The 244-nt window shown below is 51.6% G+C and overlaps 1 protein-coding gene across 1 annotated transcript in view; it reads right to left on the bottom strand.

The window, feature by feature from the left end:
- Nucleotides 1–172, bottom strand: part of LOC104543525 (guanine nucleotide-binding protein G(olf) subunit alpha) — a gene marked incomplete at its 3' end in the record, with an annotated part of 114,811 nt that extends 114,639 nt beyond the window's left edge. The window contains exon 1 of the mRNA XM_010188158.1: nt 42–172. Coding sequence (XP_010186460.1) covers nt 42–172 — 131 coding nt within the window. The remainder of the gene's footprint in view (nt 1–41) is intronic.
- Between the last annotated feature and the right edge of the window lie 72 nt (nt 173–244).

The following is a 244-nucleotide window of genomic DNA, read 5'->3' as shown; positions in this document are numbered from 1 at the left end:
CCCGGTCCCCGCCTGTGTCCCCTCCCTCCTTCCCCAGCAGAAGCAAGCGGTGTGTCGCTTTATAAGCCAGCCTCTCTTTCTGTAACTGCTTCTCTATTTTTTTGTTGGCTTCTCGCTGCGCTTTCTCATCGATACGCTGATCCTCCGTTTTGCTGTTGCCCAAACACCCCATAGCCGCTGCTTAGAATGGATGTCAAATCGTTGCCTTTACAGATTTTGTATTTACAAGGGGGAGGAAAGGGGG

The sequence above is a fragment of the Mesitornis unicolor genome, unplaced genomic scaffold, assembly GCF_000695765.1.
Source record: "Mesitornis unicolor isolate BGI_N332 unplaced genomic scaffold, ASM69576v1 scaffold4107, whole genome shotgun sequence".
In the NCBI taxonomy this organism is placed as follows: Eukaryota; Metazoa; Chordata; class Aves; order Mesitornithiformes; family Mesitornithidae; genus Mesitornis; species Mesitornis unicolor.
This window is presented reverse-complemented; position numbering and strand designations above follow the sequence as displayed.